This window comes from Gorilla gorilla, chromosome 21, assembly GCF_029281585.2.
Source record: "Gorilla gorilla gorilla isolate KB3781 chromosome 21, NHGRI_mGorGor1-v2.1_pri, whole genome shotgun sequence".
Classification (NCBI taxonomy): domain Eukaryota; kingdom Metazoa; phylum Chordata; class Mammalia; order Primates; family Hominidae; genus Gorilla; species Gorilla gorilla.
The window spans coordinates 72,204,860-72,221,674 of record NC_073245.2 but is presented as its reverse complement, the minus strand read 5'-3'; the positions used below and the strand labels follow the sequence as shown (position 1 = coordinate 72,221,674).

At 36.6% G+C, this 16,815-nt stretch overlaps 1 protein-coding gene across 3 annotated transcripts in view; it reads left to right on the top strand.

The window, feature by feature from the left end:
- The first annotated feature begins 11,166 nt into the window (after positions 1–11,166).
- SYCP2 (synaptonemal complex protein 2) overlaps positions 11,167–16,815 on the top strand; it is a 59,108-nt gene continuing 53,459 nt past the window's right edge. For 2 of the 3 annotated variants that reach the window (XM_055372867.2, XM_055372866.2), the window contains exons 1-2: positions 14,277–14,400; positions 14,711–14,735. In XM_055372867.2, coding sequence (XP_055228842.2) covers positions 14,296–14,400; positions 14,711–14,735 — 130 coding nt within the window. In that variant the 5' untranslated portion in view covers positions 14,277–14,295. Of the gene's footprint in view, positions 11,504–12,434; positions 12,579–13,400; positions 13,530–14,276; positions 14,401–14,710; positions 14,736–16,815 lie in introns of those variants that run through there. The other variant, XM_004062461.4, reaches the window with a different exon arrangement.

Below are 16,815 nucleotides of genomic sequence, written 5' to 3'. Positions count from 1 at the left end.
GGGGGGGTTGGGGGGGGCGGGACCTGGCTGGCGGCGACGCCGATTGGACGCACTATCGACCGCACCTGGCGCGGATTGGACGGGCGCTTCCCGCCTTCCGCCGTTCGCCTGAGGCGCTGCGGCGGTCCCTGAGGCGCAGAGTTGCGACGCTCAGCGGCATAGGGGGCGGCTCCACCGACACTACGCGGACGCCTCCTTCCGCAGGCAGGTTGAGCAGAGTGCCTGGGTGGGCTTCCCCCACGGCGGGGCGCGGAGGGAGGGTGGGGCTTCGGCTTGGTCTTTCAATCCGGCAGGCGAGAAGCTTCCGACGGTTGAGGCGGAGCCGTTGTGGAAGCTGCCGAGGGGGAGGGGGTGCGGTTCTGCGGCAGTGGGCGGAGGGGAGGCGCCGAGGCTGGGCCTGGGCGTGGGCTGTGCAGAGTTCGCGGCGAGGGTGGCTCGCGCAGGCGCGAGGCTCCCCATCAGCACCTGCCTGGCCAGCCCCGGCCTCGGGGATGGGAAATGGGCGCTCGGAGCCGCCCCCGCGCGTGGGCGACTCTGTCAAGGTGGCTGAGGCGCGGGGCGGTACGCTTGGCGAGCGGGGAGCAGGCCTGGGGCTGCGCGCGTCGCCGGCCCGAGGAGGCTGAGGGGTGCGGGAGAAGCGGTGGCGACGGGAGCCCTGGGGACCGCTGCTCGCCTGCCTCCGGGACACCTGAAGGGGGGTTGGCGCTGCGGCCTGGGGCGCATCTCGGGTGTGTGTGTGCTTTGTTGGTTCGGGGGTGACCCTTGGAGAAAGGGGTCACCGTGCCGGCGGTGGGAGCAGGGACTTCGCCTTCGGCCTAGTTGTTGCCACTGCCGGTTCCACTTAGGGAAGAAGGGAGTGCGCGCAAAACGTTCCTCCTGCTCGGCGCCTTCAGTCCCTCCCCCTCTCTTTCCCTCCCCCTCTCTTTCCCTCCCCCTCTCTTTCCCTCCCCCTCTCTTTCCCTCCCCCTCTCTTTCCCTCCCCCTCTCTTTCCCTCCCCCTCTCTTTCCCTCCCCCTCTCTTTCCCTCCCCCTCTCTTTCCCTCCCGCCGTCCCCATCTGCGGCCCTCCGCACAGCTGGGCCTGACGCGCCCCGGAGCGGCTCAATGCGCGACACGTGGCTCCACGTGCGGCCTTTTCTGGACCGGGCTCCAGGCTGGCCGAGCATCTGCGAATACGGCAGCGTGGGTTTTTGTTTTGTTTTTTTTTTTTCGAGACGGAGTCTCGCTCTGTCACCCAGGCTGGAGTTTAGTGGTGCGATCTCGGGTCACTGCAACCTCCATCTTCCGGGTTCCAGCGATTCTCCTGCTTCAGCCTCCGGAGTAACTGGGACTACTTGGCGCGCCACCACGCCCAGCTAATTTTGTATTTTTAGTAGAGACGGGTTTTCTCCATGTTGGCCCGGCTGGTCTCGAACTCCTGACCTCAGGTGATCCACCTGCCTCGGCCTCCCAAAGTGCTGGGATTACAGGTGTGAGCCAGCTCGCCCGGCCTACATTTTTTGGTAATGATTGGAGGAGGAGGACGCCTTCCCTCCCCTTCATTCACCTTTAATGTCTTTTCGGACACCTTAGCTATGTTAGTTACCATGGCAGAGGGGACTTTGAATTATCCGCTGCTGCTTGCATTCATTCAGCAATTTTTCCTTTGGGGGAAAATCTTTGCCTCCCCCATCTGCCAAATTGTTTTCTTTGTTGTTGTTTTTACCCGTAACGCCTTTATCTGCCTGCAGATACACAATCATCTTCTTACTAGTTCTGTGTGTTGCTCGCTAACCAGTCCCCCAGTTCAGTAGACTGGGGCCCAAAGCCTGCTTACTTGACAGGTAAGTCCACGCTTCTCTTGAAACATTATTCTGTTCTCGGTTTCCGAAGTCGTTCTGTTACATAGTAGTAGTTCCTAAAGATCTTTTAAATTGTTTCCTTATGAGGCTGGAAAAAATAAGTGTGTAACTTTTGTTTCTTTTTAGAGTTAGCCTTCTCTTTCACTTGCAAATGTTAACTTGTTTGATGTTGTGGATAGTGCTGTGCTTTTGACTCTGTTGTGGCCTGTATGCATTCAGCTTTGAGGCATGCTTGTGTGTGTGTAACATGATTATTCAGTTTGCTTTCCTTGGTTGGTTTTTCCCCAACTGACTTCGTGCAAAAGTAGATTAGAAACTAAAACCATCTTGTTAGCTTTATGTGCCTCTTTGGCTGTACTTTTTTCTGTGCTGTAATTAATGTCTCAGGGCACTTTGTAAAATACAGTGTTTCAAATGGCTTTAGTTCTGAAAACAGATAAAGCATACGCTAATGGGCAAGCCTGCCTCAACAGTTGCCGGCCCTAGGGAAAGAGTATAAATGGAGCCCCCACAACATATTTTAAGTATTTAAAGTTTTAAATCAAGTTTTCAAATTGTAAAATAAAATAGTCTCAGATTTCACAAATACACCTTCACTGCATCAAAATAGAAAACTACATGTATGGCTATGATTATTATTATTGAGACAGGGTCTTGCTCTGCCGCCGAGGTGGGAGTGCAGTAGCGTGAACATGGCTCACTGAAACCTGGACCTCCCACTTCAGCCTCCTGATTAGCTAGACCACAGCTGCGATCCACCAGGCCAGGCTAACTTTTATTTTTGTAGAAATAGGATCTCACCATGTTGCCCATGCTGGTCTGGAGCTCCTGGGCTCAAGCAGTCCTCTTGCCTGGGCCTCCCACAGTGCTAGCCACCAGCATTACAGGCATAAGCCACCAGCCAAGGCTATTACTTTTATGACTGAATCCTGAAAAGTACCAAAGATAACTGAATGCATTTATTATGGATATCTGATGATGGACTGGTAATCTTTGAATAAGTGATAAAATACTTACATAATTCATAAGTTACTGTGTATAGTTCATTTTTATTTTAAAAATCGTGTTATAATGAAGACTTTTACTTATTTACTATTGACAGCCATGATCTAAGGGTTAAAACTGTAATTACTCAAAATGTGTTATACTCAAAATGTATCAAATTTGGGTTTATATCACAAACATAAAATAGGTGTAAAAAGTATTTTTCTTTAAAAAATTCTTAAATATTAAAATTATCGTAGAATTGTAATTAATAGTTTCCTTAAAAATTTTAGTAACACCGGAATTGCTTATTTTTGAATAGTTACCATATTATTAAATACTATAACAATACATTTATTCACTATTTTAGTGTTTGCTTACTGTCTAATGTAGAGTCCATGTCATGTTCACGTAGTTCATGTCTAGATCTACATATATATTAATATGGATTGCTTACTACTACAGAATGTTCCTCAGCCAACATGTGCTACTGTTGCAAATACTGTGCACTAATTTGCTAGTATTTCTAGAGTCACAAATTGGAGTAAAAAGAGAAGGAAGAAGATGGGCATTTGGCACTGTTAAAAAGTAATATCTTGTCATGCAAGAATCATCTGTATTCTTGCTTTGCAGGGGAAGGATTTGACAATATCTCTTTTCTCTTACCTAAGCACTTGCTCACATGCTATCTTTGTTCTGAAGCAGAGACTAAAATGTTAGCATTAGCACAATCTGAAACCTTCTCTGTATTCAATTGTGGCTTCACACTCCCCGACTTCTTTAAGCATTTTTTTTTTATTATGGAAAATTCGGACATACGTAAAGCAAGCAGAATAGTGTAATTAATTGCAGTCCTCTTCTTTCATAGGCATAGGCAAAGGGAGTTCAGGGGCCTGAAGGATAGAGTTATGAGAATGAATAATGTGTTCATGGTTATAGACTTTCTGGGGGTAGGGCTGAGTCCTGGATTTTGAGCTAATAGAGATGCCTGTGTGCTCAGTAATAAGAGATAGTGAGAAAGAGATTACACTATATAGAGCGCATAGCAGGGGCCCCTTTTGCTCTGTCCTAATGGTTGTGGTGATTGAAAGGGTATGTATGAGCATATGTTGAACCTTAGGAAACAGAATTAAGTTAATTTAATCAATTGTATTCTCAGTCTAGACACCATGCTTTACTGCACTCCTCTAAATAAATAATTAAAATTCTCTCTTTTTTTTTTTCTTTTGGTCCATTTTATTCCCTATCCCTAGGGTTATTTTCTTTACCTGTGCAAATCATCCAATGTTCATATGCCCAGTATTTGTATCCTTCTTTAATAAAGTATCCTCTGGTGTTACACAGATACACATATATCAATAACAGTGCATGTAAGCCTTTATTAAGTATACTTTAGATTTTACATAAAGAATTTCTATTATCTCATTCTGCATTTTTTATGCTTTATGTTGTGTTTGAGATGCACCATATTCTGAGATACAGATCTTCTTCATTATATTCAGCTACTGAATTCAGTTGCATCACTCACCACATTTCATGTTTACCTCCTCACCCACCACACTGACAGAGGCAGTTTTCAGTTTCTTGATATTAGAAGAAATGCTTCAGTAAATATTTTTATATTCCCTTTGTGCTTTTGAGTTTCTCTAAAGTGTAAAATTAGAAGTGGAACTACTGTGTCATATGGTATTCAAGTTTACATTTTTACCCAATGCTATCAAACTCTTTTTCAAAGTGCAGTTATTTGCTTCCCACCAGGAGTACATACATGATTTCCAATTTCCTTTATTCCCACTGTGACTTGGTAGTATCAGTCTCTTTGGTTTTTGCCAATATGGTGGATGGTGGAGAGGGGACTGGTTATTGTTTTACTAGCATTCTGATTACCATGGAGGTAGCATTTTCATTTCTTTATTAGCCAGTTGAGTTTTATTTTCTGAATGACCTCTTCTTATTTTCCATTTTTGCTGTTGGGTTATTGCTTTTTTTCTCCTTGATTTGTTAAGTTATTCATAATAATTCTTTTTATGTTAATCCTTAGTCTCTTATTCCATTGCAAATGTCTTCCTAGTATGCTGCCTCTCTTTTACAAACAGCGATGCACAAAAAGTTAAAATCTATTACTTTTTATGTTTTGTGCGTTCGTTTTAAATCCTTTCCTCTTGGAACATCTTAGTAATAGCCTCCTGAATTTTCTGCTAATACTTTATAAACATTTACTTTTTACATTCATGTAGTTAATTTATCTAGACCTTATTTTTTTATGGCAAAATAGATTTCTAATGTTATTTTTTCCACATGCCAAGTCACTTTTCCCAGACCATTTATTGACCAGTTTACCTTTCCCGATTTGCAAAACCATCTGACTCAAATATGAACTTCCAATATATGCTTATGTGTTTGAATTCTGTTTTGTTTTATTGATCCATTTGTTTTCCATTCTTAATACTTCACTGTTTATAGTTATTTCTTGTGACTTTGTAATATGTTTTAATATCAAATAAGGTGATTTTTCTTCTCTAATATTTTAAAAGTTATTTTAGTATTAGAGCAGCATTATTCCTCCATACATGTTTTAAAAGAATTAGCCAAATCTCTCAAATTATTATTTTGTGATTTTTACTGGAATTGCTTTGGAGTTTAGAAATTCAGATGTTTATTTTAGTGAAGCATTGATGGTTTTATAATGTTAAGTCCTTCCATTAATGAATAGGAACAACTCCATGTATTCATATTTCTTGTTAAGATCTTTTTGTTAGATTTATTCATTTTAGTTATTTCTATTAAAAAATGCAATTGTCTGGTTATTGCTAATATAAAAAGGAACACTAGATATTTATGTTGAGCCTTGCTGGAATCTCTCAAAGGTCCTCTGATAAACAGCATTCCTCTTTTCTTCTGACAGAGTAGGAAAAGAAACGTAACCTTCATTAGTCCTATATTGGCTAGGTTCATGGGTGTGAGTTTAGGTTGTTGGCCTACTGAATTTGCTAATACTGAGCTCCAGAATTAAGCAAACTTACTGCCCGAGGCACTGCAAGGTAATTGAGTTAGACCTTTCCAGCCCTGCATTTTTCACCTTCCACCCTGGAAGAGAAAGCTTACTGTATTGACTCCAGAAAAAAAGGACAGAGCAAAATATTGACTTTCTCACAGGGGCAGAGCTTCCAGAAGGAACAAAACTGAAAATAACATGAAACTCCTCTTTCAGTTTTCATGTAAACAAAATGGTGGAGCTGAGCTGAGCCTGGCTCATTTTCCTTCCCAAATTTACCAATCAAATATTTCCAGCTCCTCAGTGGTGATGTAAATTAAAGGAATAGAGAGAGGCCGATGGTATACTCAGTCTTTTTCACGGAAGCTAGGAGTAGGGAAAAGGTATTTCTCTCTAACATTTCCTAGCTTTTTGTTCACTTAATTATTAACCTGTTTTTTGGAGAAGATTTATCTGGATGGTTCTTTTCCTTTCTTCACGAGGCCATTACCTTCTTTTGGGTATTCTCTTTGGATTGTGGAAGAACTTTAGATGTTGACCCTGGAAGAAGATTCTACTTTGGGTTAGAACAGAAAATTGAAACCTAATGCCACTCTATATCTGAGGCAGAAATGTCATTGTTTTACTTCCCATTCCAAATTATCTCTAGATATATGGTAGAGCCTTTGATGTACTATGCTGAACAAAGGTATTTGGCAATACATAAAGATGTTTCAGCAGTAAAATGCCAACAAATTTGAATGTAAAGATTTTCTGTTTTGAACATCTCAGGGAACATTAAGGTTGCAAGATTAAAACCCTTTACAAGTTAAAGACCAAGGACTGAAAGATTTGAATGTCCAGAATCCTTTTTTTGTGCTTCTGAATTTAAAAGTCTAAAGGCCAAAATTTTTAAGTCCCAGAGACACATTCTCAACAAATCTCATTATGTTCAAGTGCAGTCAGATTCTTTGGTGGAGTTGGAGTTCTTTCATCAGCTGTAGCTTCAGCTGTTTTCCATGGAAAGGAAGTACCAGTTATATGTTCTCAGAAACTGTTTGTTCAGTGCCAAAGTTCTGGTATATATTTCCAGTAGACCAGTCTCTGTCAGTTATCCAGAATCTGACTTGTTTCACTTTAATTGAAATGGAGAAAATATTTCAGCAAGAGGCTAATTTTGGCACTACATTTGAGGAAAATTTCTATAATTATGTCACCCTGTAATGGCATTGCTGCCTCATGTGCAGGGGGGTAACCCAGGCTGCCCTGGTTACTAGCTCTTATATGACATGTTTTCCTTCCCCACCCAGTACATTCAAAACCTCAACTTTTATTTCTTCTTTGAATCCCATGTTTTTGGCATTCCAATATTAAGTTTGGGCTTTATGTAATGACTGTTATGGGTTGAATTGTGTTCCCCTAAAAAGATATGTGAGATTCTAATTCCCAGTGTCTCAGAATATGACCTTTTCTGGAAGTAGGGTCTTTTGCATTTAACCAAATGAAGTTATTAACTTATTAAGTTATTTAAGTTATTAGGGTGGGCCCTAACCCAATATATATTTATAAAAAGGGGAAATTTGGATACAGATATGCATAGAAGACAATGTGAAAAGTAAAAGGAAGAATACCATGTGATAAAGGAGGCAGAGACTGGATTTATGCTGCCACAAGTCAAAGAATGTCGGCAGCTACCAGAAGCTTAAAGATCCTTCTTCCAGCACTTTCAGAGGGAGTATGATCCTACTGACCCCTTTACTTTAGACATCTTGCCTCCACACTGAGATAATTTCTGCTGTTCTAAGCCATCCAGTTTGTGGCACTTTGTTAAGGCAACCCTAGGAAATTAATACAGTGAGAGTCCACACATAGCTGTGAGCAAACATTTTTCTTCTTGTTACAGAGGCAGTTGGCACAATTCCATCCCTTATGGAATTTCTCGGATTTATGAAACCTGTCTTACAGGAGAAGGTTCCTCCTTCAATCCATATTTGTTTTGGCTGGAGACTGTCTCCCAGCAGATTCCTGAATGGAAGCTGCTTTTGTTACTTCTAAAGTTTGTTTCCTTAATATTAGGAGGTGGGGTTAGGAAGAATTCTGAGCCTATAGACAAACATAAATTCAGAGCTATTATTTCCACAGTTCTCTGTGAGGTTTTGACAAACTAGTGAGGTTTTAAAGCAGGCAGTATTGTTCTGCTTCATTTCATCTAAATGAACACTCATGAACTTCTGGTTTTCTTAAAAAAAGAAATCTAACAGATTGGTAATAAATTATAGTACCTACATGCATTTGGGAGAAGTAGTAGTCCCAGTAATCCTCTGTTTGAAGAAGAAATCTTCCCTCTATTTAAAACATTTAGGAATCAAAGATGTCAATTATAACCTTGTTACCAGGGCAATACGTTAACAAGTGAGGCAACTGGTCAGAGTTATAGACTCTTTTGAAGGTGGAAGGTCAGAGGCTATGACATTAAATAGGCTGTGGTGCCAAAATAGGACCCTTTTATTCAGTTCATGTTTCCAAGAGTATGTTTACATTAACTGATAACCAGATAACTTAGTAACAGTTGTGAATATTCACACATGTGAATAATGTACAAGAGAAAAATACTTTCATCTGTGTGGCCTGCCTTGTTCTCTCAATGATGTTTTCCAACAGAGTTCTTTCTTTTGTTAAATCCTATGCTCATGGATTGAGAAAATCAATAGGTTATTTTAAGTTCTGGGCTACATGTGCAAGATGTGCAGGTTTGTTGCATAGGAAAATGTGTGTCATGGTGGTTTGCTGCACCTATCAACCTGTAAGTATTAAACTCAGCATGCATTAGCTATTTTTCCTAATGCTCTCCCTCCTGGGGCCCCACCAGGCACCAGTGTGTGTTGTTCCCCTCCCTGTATCCATGTGTTCTCATTGAACAAGAGTTTCTAATTTTAAGGTTGTCCAACTTATCAGTTGTCTTTTATGGTTAGAGCTTTTTATAATCTTGCTTATTGCTTACTGCATGGTCATGAAGATGTTCTAATATATTATGTTCTAGAAACTTAATTGTTCTCAATTTTCATTCCACCTGGAAATGGTGTTTGCATATGGTATGAGATGGTTGGTATGAAGTAGTGAGGTTTTGTTATATTTCTTATGAACATCCAGTTGAACAGTATAGATTAATTGAAAAGATTATCTTACCCTTTCCTTACTGCTTTGTGTTCTACCTTGATCATAAATCAAGTCATGTGTATAGGTCTGTTTCTGGATTCTCTTTTCAGTACCATCTGTGTTGGACTTTTATGGTAAATCCAACAGTAATATAGTTTTATTAGCTTTCTTTTGTTTGTGTGGTAGCTATCTTTTCTTTTTATTTCCAACTGTTTTATAGCCCTTTATTTAAGGTATATCTCTTAAAATATAATATTTTTGGACAGCATATAGTTTTAAAAATGATTAACCTACCCGGCAATCCAACTTTTTTCTTTTTAATTTTTGTGGGTACATAGTAGGTGTCAATGGAGTACGTAAGATGTTTTGATACAGGCACGCAATGTTAAATGAGCACATTATGGAGAATGGGGTATCCATCCCTCAAGCATTGATCCTTTGAGGACAATCTGACTTTTAATTGGATGGAGTTGTAGGGGAGGCAAAACTTTACCTCTTCCCTTTTAGAGTTAAATTGACATATACAGATCAACTGGAGAAAAACACACAAATTTCTTTAATACATGTTTTACATGACACAGGATCCCTCATAAGAACATGAAGACCCAAAGAAGTAGTTAGGGTCAGTTATATACTGAATTGGACAAAGAATAGTAAGTTGTGAAATAAGATAAGGCAAAGAGGCCTTAGGCTAGGGTAGTTAATTGGGTGGAGAAATGACTAGGAAGATAGGAGTGGGTTTAACAAAGTTTGGCTGTACAGATTTTCTTAATTTTAACTTCCCCTCCTTAATTATAAGATTACTTCTCTTTTGGTATAGAGAGGACATCTTTCACATGGGAATTTCATTTCCTGCTTTTAGGAAACAGAATGAAGGTGGGAGTGATCTTGTACCTGCTGTTTTTTGTTAAGTGCCCTTAATTTAAAATAGTCAATATGTCAGAGCAGCATATTGGGAGGGTGACATTCTTACTTCTTCAGAATATTTAATATATTTTACTTTCAATGTAATTACTGATATGTAACTTTTAATCTATCACCTTACTTTGTGTTTTCTGTTTTTCTTTCTTCTTCTGGGTCTCTTTCTCTTTCTTTCTCTCTCTCTCTGGATTGATTAAAATGAAAACATTACAGCCTCCCTCCCCCCACTTAGCTTAGTACTTACATATTCTTTCACTACTCATTTAGTGGTTACCTTAGAAATGATGACATGCATTCTTTTTGTTTATTTTAGAGACAGAGTCTCCCTCTCTTGCCTAGGCTAGAGTACAGTGTTGTAGTCATAGCTCACTGTAACCTTCAACTTCTAGGCTCAAGCAATTTCTCACCCCAGCCTCCAGAGTAGCTGGGATTACAGGCACACACCACCATACCCAGCTAATTAAAAAAAATTTTTTTGTAGACATGGAGTTTTGTAACATACAATATTTTTTAAAAAACATTCCCATAATTATTAAAATGAGATGGTAAGAAACATAATCATCAGACTTTATTATTTATAAATGAATAATACTATCAGGTACATGGTTCCTCTCAGAATAACCTTAGTACTTTGTTCCAAAAGAGACAGGCAAATAATTATGCATATTCTACAAAACACAATAGGGATACAGAGCTTTGAGGAAGACCAGAGCAATGATTTGCATTTTCTTGACCAAAATAATGTTAATTCCTTAGGTGTTCATGGCAGGGAGAATCAATGACCTTTATCTTTGATCTTTGTCAGAAACACACAAGATAGGATTGTTTGAAGTGATTTAATCTATTTTTGGTCCTGTTTTCATGAGCATGGAATCTCTCTTTAGAACCTGGTGGATATTTTCTATTAGCCATATTGCAATATATTAATTTGTGGCAGTTATTTGTATTTGCATCCCATGGTCTTTAAGGACCCAGATAACTTTGGGAAAGTGAGGTCCTCACCTTAATTTCAGCATTCAACCAGAAACTGGGGGTTCTTTCTTTCCTGAACACTCTTGTGGACATATGAAATGCATTTGAGTTATCTTTTCCTCACTCTTTTCCTTGCATATTTTGATCCTGTTCATTGTTAGTATATCTGCATATTCCTCCTTTCTTGAATATTAATAGCCCAAATTTCGTTTGCACATTAATTCAAGAGTTTTTTTTTTTCCTTGTTCTCAGAGGTGGAACAAGTATAGCAGGGAATCACTGGCAAGGGAGATCCAGGTTATTCTTTTACTAACTTTAGCTTTGTGACCTTTTGGCAGGATATTTGACATTAATTTAAGTAATCTATAAAAAGGAAGAGCTTGACTAAATGATCTTCAGGCTTTTCTCTAGAAACTTATTTGATCATATTCAAATGTGTAATTTAATAAGCAGGTAAGTGTTTAGTGAGGAAGTTAATATTACCTTTGGTATAAATAACAAATGCATATTTATGTGTGTAAGATATTTAAACTGTTAAACACATGAAACAGATTGTGAGATACAGAAAATATATGTTTTCTTTTATAGGTGTTTATTTTGTCTTGCTTTTTTTTTTTTTAAATGAAGTCAAAATGCCAATAAGACCAGATCTCCAGGTATGTAGTCCTAGACCAAAAGTAAGTATTTTCATTCTGAAAATCACTTTTTGTTTACTTACAGGTATTCAGTGCTATGTTTTTAGCAATGATAAAGCTTACATGTTTTTATGAAATGGTCAATAGTTTAAATAAAGTGTCCTTTCATGTATTCAGTAGATGTTTGCAAAAGCTATATTAAGAATATTTATAAAGTGTTAAAAATGCTGATTCTTTATACCTACCTTTTACATTGAAAAGAATTATGCACTGATTCATGCATAATTTATGCTTGGATATTTTTGTATTAAGTTTTAGAGATTAAGATATTGTGTATTTAGGTAAAGTGTAAGTGTTAATAATCTATTCAACATGTATGCAGTTCACAGCCAAACCTGTTTAGTGATCAGGTTGTAGTATGAACATTTGTTTTTAATGAAGTTGTACTTTAATAGCAAGGATGGCAGATTTTAATAATGTTATAAATATTATATAATGGTAATGCTTAATTTATGTTAGTTGGCATAATTTCTAAAAGGTGCTTTTGCCTGTCTTTATGTATTTTTTTCTTTACTATTTAAACCCCGTTAAGAGATTAGTAGTCAGGTATGCTAGGCTTTTATTCTTGGTTTAAGTGTTTGTTACTTTAAAGTTTTTTTGCTTTTTTCATCAAGTTTCTGTTGAGGTTGACATAAAGATGACCTTAGTAATAAAAGATGAATTGGAAATATTAATAAAATATTTTTTTCTAATCATATTATCAAAGAAATGTAATTTCTAATTCAGTTGTTCCAAATTTAATAGTGGCCATATTTTTTAAAAATACGTGAATTAATATTTTATGAGTTCATTTGAGAGTTTTCATGTGAAAGCGGTTCTCAAATTACTAGATTGCATAAGGTAATTAATTTTGGTTTTGATACAGTATGTGCCATTAAATGTATTTCTCTAGCAGTTGGAAAAATGCATTGATGATGCTTTAAGAAAAAATGATTTCAAACCTTTGAAAACACTTTTGCAAATTGATATTTGTGAAGATGTGAAGATTAAATGCAGCAAACAGTTTTTCCACAAGGTGGACAACCTTATATGCAGGGTAAATATTCATTTTTGCTGAATGATTGTTACAATTATTAGATAGAACTCTAGTTTTAGAAGGAAGTACTCCATTAGAAAAAAATGAATAGGCTTGGGCAAGCTCAGTCATAATTATATAAATAAATGCTTATTTCACCATTTGCTTATTATTGTTTGTTTGTTTGAGGAATCTCAACACATTGGAATGTCATTTCCCAAATAAAATATACAAAAATACGTGTTCACAAGGGCTTTACTATTAACTGTGGCTGAAACTGGGGAAAAAATACTTTAGCTCTTTGAAGTTTAAACAAGTTGATAGGTTTTTTTTAAAAATCTATCAGTGTATACTTGATGTTACATAGGCAATGCCTACTTCTGTCAAAACTAAAACGTAGAAAAATCACCCCAAACTTTGAATTTAATCATATTTAAGGCATTTTCATACATGAGAAAAGGTGATTATTGATAATCCCCTCACCCCAGTATCTGAGATTCGTTATGAATCCAAGAAATTGAATAAAAATTTCTTGTTTCTGTTAGTTAAATACATGGAGCTTTTTAGAATGGAAAGTTGCTGATTCATTGTATCATAGTATAAAGTTTCTTGGATTTATACAGATTTCCATTTTTGTCCTGAGTTTGTCAATCCCTGATTGTATGGCTTTGGGCAGGTCACATTCTTAAACCACATTTTCATCTGTTGCAATATAGAGATGATTAAAATGACCATCTTTCAGGATTTGTGAAGATTAAAATATATGTGTAACGCTCCTTGTGCAATGTCTATTTCATACTGTTTTGTGTTTACAGAAATTTTAATGTATACCTTTTATTTCAGGAACTTAATAAAGAGGATATCCACAATGTTTCAGCCATTTTGGTTTCTGTTGGAAGATGTGGCAAAAATATCAGTGTATTGGGGCAAGCTGGACTTCTAACGATGATAAAACAAGGACTAATACAAAAGATAAGTATGGAATATGTAACATATTCATGCGAATGAAATATTATAAAAGATATGCTTTCTAGTAAGAAATTATCCAAATTGTTGAAAATAAATTTAGGAACTTTAGATACAATTTTGGGAATAAAACATTTCTATAACTTGTGATATATGTTACAAATATAAAGATCACAAGAAAACTGTACACAGACAGACTCCTTGATAATCATGTGAGTTTAAGCTCCCTAAGGCCTTTACTTGCTTTATTGTCTCTTTAACTCTTATTATCTAACTTCATTTTTTGTTTTTATATTGTCTGTCTCCCATGCTAGAATGTAGGATATTGATTTTTGTCTCTTTTGTTCATTGCTACATTATTGGCACCTAGAATAGTATCTGAGATGTATGTACTCAAATATCTGAATTAAGGTAAAATAATATGAAAACTTTTCCTATAGTAACAATATCAAAATGGTCTAAATTGTGATGATAATTTACTTCCTTCTATTATAATAAAGGTACCCTAACTAGGAATTTGAAGGAGAAATAAGGATCTTCTACATGGAATCAAAATTAACTTCATCTATTCCCATTTTAAACAATGGGAAAAGATAGTTAAAAAAAAACAAGGAGGATCTTTAAAAACATGAATTTATTTTGATACAACACTAAAATTTTAATTTTGATGTATCTTTATTCCTAGGTTTACTGTTTATGCAAAGATAGATAAGTACATTCTTAAAATTATTAAAATGGAACTCAAAGTAATAAGTTCATTCCTTTTTTTTACATGGTTGCCTGGTTTGAAAAATCCAAGGACATTATTCAGAGTCAAGGAAATTCAAAAAATGAAGCTGTTCTAAATGTGATAGAAGACTTAGTTGATCTTCTGCTGGTAAAAATCATATTGATTACACTGATATTTATAAAGCATGTGTTTATTTAAAAAACAATTTGTGTTCTCTGTGCCCTGAGCCTAAAAGTCACTAACAGATTGGTTGGTGACTTGGTTGGATTGGTCTGTTCAGATTGTATAAAGCATTTATTCTGGTAAATATAATTAAATGGTTAGTTAATAAAAAGTAATTATGCCGTGAGTTAAAATGTAATCTGTCATTTCAATACCATTTATAATGGTTTATAATATTGTAATGGTTTGTAATATATGGTAACTTGTAAATTAAATATTATTCACTTTTTTTCAGGTCATACATGATGTCAGTGATGAAGGTATAATAAACACTTATTTTCTATTGGAACAATAAATTTTACTGTTAGAGTTTTAGTATAATTTTACAATTCCCATTGTATTGTCCTAGTATTAAGAACTCATTATCTGATTCAAGGATCAACAAACTTTTACTGTAAAGGGCCAGATAATAAATATTTTAGATTTTGTAGTCCAAGAGAAAAACAATTAAGAATATTATGTAGGTACTTGTATAACAAGAAAGAAAAACAAATTTCTATGAATAATTTATTGATGCCATTGAAAATATAATAGTTGTACAATTTTTTGTAATATAGGTCTACTAATGAAACTTGCATTCTTTTTGTGAGGGAATAACATTTCATTTAATTAGGGTTCAGAGTTAGTGTTCTGTTTTCAAAGTTGGTTGTAAATGTTCGTTTGTTAATCCCTGTCTATAATGAGGTTTTATGTATGTCACATTAGAAAATGGCTTTTCATGCAGACAATGCCAAATACTGATATCAGTGCATAAGCATGCTTTTAATTGAGCGTGTTCATCACTTGAAAGGCATTAATAGAATTGTTAGGTTCTTAACATTTGCATTTTAGAATGTCATTGCATTGCAAATTAATCACTTCCAATTGAAGGTTATGTGGAAGCTTCCCAGTTGCACAATTAAATGGATTTTGAAATGTGGAAATTTCCTTTGTACTTACAACAAAGCCCAAAAACACTGCTAGACCTGTAGTTGGAGTTTGGAAAAAATATATTCCCTGCAAATTTGTGTGGAAATGGAGATGTTGCTTCCTGTTTTGACAGTCTGTGAAGTGTATAAAGCAGCATAGCATTACTTGCCTTTCAGATCACCTTAGTTATCAGAATGACTTCACTGCAGTGTTAAGTTCATGATGCAAGCATTATTTTGTCTTGTAATTTTGTGCCCAATTCATTTAGAAACATTGTCAACTCTGCAGCCAGTGCTAATTACCAAAGCCATTCAGTATTCAGCAATAAAGGTTGAGGACAGCTCTTGTTCAGAAAAATTTCAGTCTTGGTGCTGGATATCAAAAAGTCACAATAAAACCCCACTGCCATTGGACTGCTGTGTGGTAGGGAAAGTCAGAATACTCAGCTTCTGCTTCTGACAAAAATTCAAAGAACTGACCATGGGTAAACTGACAAGAGTGAATGATGTTCACCTTTGATACTACTGTTTTAATAAAACATGATAGATTCAAATAGTTTTCACAGAGCACTTGCTGGTGAGTAATACAGTCATGCAAAAACAGGCAGTGAGTTGCATTTAGTTCGTGGGCCATAGTTTGCCAACTTTGATCTAATGGAACAAATTTTCAATAGTAAATTGAGAATACAGAATATGTTCCTACTCATTCTTTGACTTGTGGCCTGCTTGTGCCAAGCAATCAGATCCAAGTTATTTTAGCTCTGTGTTGATTGAAGAAGACTTACCTAGGATTGGTCAATGAGGCTGGTGAATTATTTATAAATAAAGGTACTTGCTGTCTTCAGAGCCAAAAAGTTTTAAACAGATTGCCATTGATTTAAATAATAATTAATCCTACCTCTTCATTGATTGTTTTTGCTACATAACAATGTAGTCTAAATTTTTTAAGTTTTTAGGGAAAAAATGATCCTAAAGCACCAGCAATTGTAAAGTGATCCACCTGATTTTTAAAGTAAATAATTGTATCTTTTCATCTGAGTACTTTTTTCTTTTTATGCAGTCACTTTGGAAAATTGTACATTTGTTGTTACAGTATTTCCATTGTTTAAAGTTATTTTTAAAATTTGCATTATGAAACAGCATGTACACATTCCTCTGAATATACTTAGTATTGATAAAGCCTCATCTTTCAAAAATGCGTTAACCTAAAAGGGGCTCACATCATTTAGAACTTCACTGGGGTTAAGATGTGTTGGTCTTTATGGGTATAAAAATTTTTGATGTATAACTAAAAATTAATGAGGTCAGTTTTGGTAAAAGCCTTAGAATTGAAGTTTTCAATTTTGAACTATATTTACTTAATCTAAAAATAAATAAATAAATACCTCCTTATGTGCCTGCAGTTAGAAACTAGATCTAGAGTTGTCCCTTG